This window comes from Volvox carteri, assembly GCF_000143455.1.
Source record: "Volvox carteri f. nagariensis unplaced genomic scaffold VOLCAscaffold_62, whole genome shotgun sequence".
Classification (NCBI taxonomy): Eukaryota; Viridiplantae; Chlorophyta; class Chlorophyceae; order Chlamydomonadales; family Volvocaceae; genus Volvox; species Volvox carteri.
Window position 1 is genome coordinate 173,476 of NW_003307605.1, and position 782 is coordinate 174,257.

The following is a 782-nucleotide window of genomic DNA, read 5'->3' on the forward strand; positions in this document are numbered from 1 at the left end:
CAAACCAACAAAATCACATAATTACTGTCCTACCCGTATAAAACCAACACCTCCAATCCGCCTCCCCACCCACCTGCCCGCCCCAAGCAATCTTCCTCTCCCCTTATATCTTTTCTCTCCCTCCCCGATCCTGCAGGGATGAGCAAGGCAATGATGCGGGCCTTATCCCCGTGGCCATCGAGCTAGCCCATTCCAAGACCCACGCGAAGAACCCTGGTCTGGCCCGCACTGCCGGCCAGGTTTACTCTCGCTCCCAGCTCTCCGCTGACACCGCCACTCTAGCTGCGTGGCGACTCGCTAAGATGATCTTCAAGTCGCTGGACTCGTTGTTCCACCAAGTGGGTTTGCATGTGGTGTGTTTCGCGTTTCTGCGTGTAGATGTGCGTTGATGGGGATTTTTAAGGATTGGGGGCAGGCTGTCGGCAAGTTAAAACGCAGCATGCCCATAAAACAATCTTGTCTTCTCCCTTCCCTGCAGCTGATCAGCCACTGGAATCGCACCCACTGCGTGCTGGAGCCGTTCTTCATCGCCCTTCGGCGACATGTTAGCGTCATGCATCCGGTACGGAAGGAAATTGTTGTTGTGAGCACGAGAGGAATGCACACAAAACTGCTAGCATTACAACTAGTTTATGATTTAAATAATTTCAGTGGTACATCAACCAAGCTTCACATGCACATTTCGTTGTTTTTTGTATTATCTGACCCTTTTGTTTTTCGTTCTCTCTCATTTCCACACCCATCAACACTCTACCTTCGGCATGTCAAGGTCTTCGATGTCC

General features: G+C 51.0%; 1 protein-coding gene across 1 annotated transcript in view; it reads left to right on the forward strand.

The window, feature by feature from the left end:
- The window catches only part of VOLCADRAFT_97557 (uncharacterized protein), a gene marked incomplete at both ends in the record, with an annotated part of 22,422 nt that overhangs the window by 18,751 nt on the left and 2,889 nt on the right, over positions 1 to 782 (forward strand). Inside the window, 2 exons of the mRNA XM_002956504.1 lie at positions 137 to 338; positions 479 to 562. Coding sequence (XP_002956550.1) covers positions 137 to 338; positions 479 to 562 — 286 coding nt within the window. The remainder of the gene's footprint in view (positions 1 to 136; positions 339 to 478; positions 563 to 782) is intronic.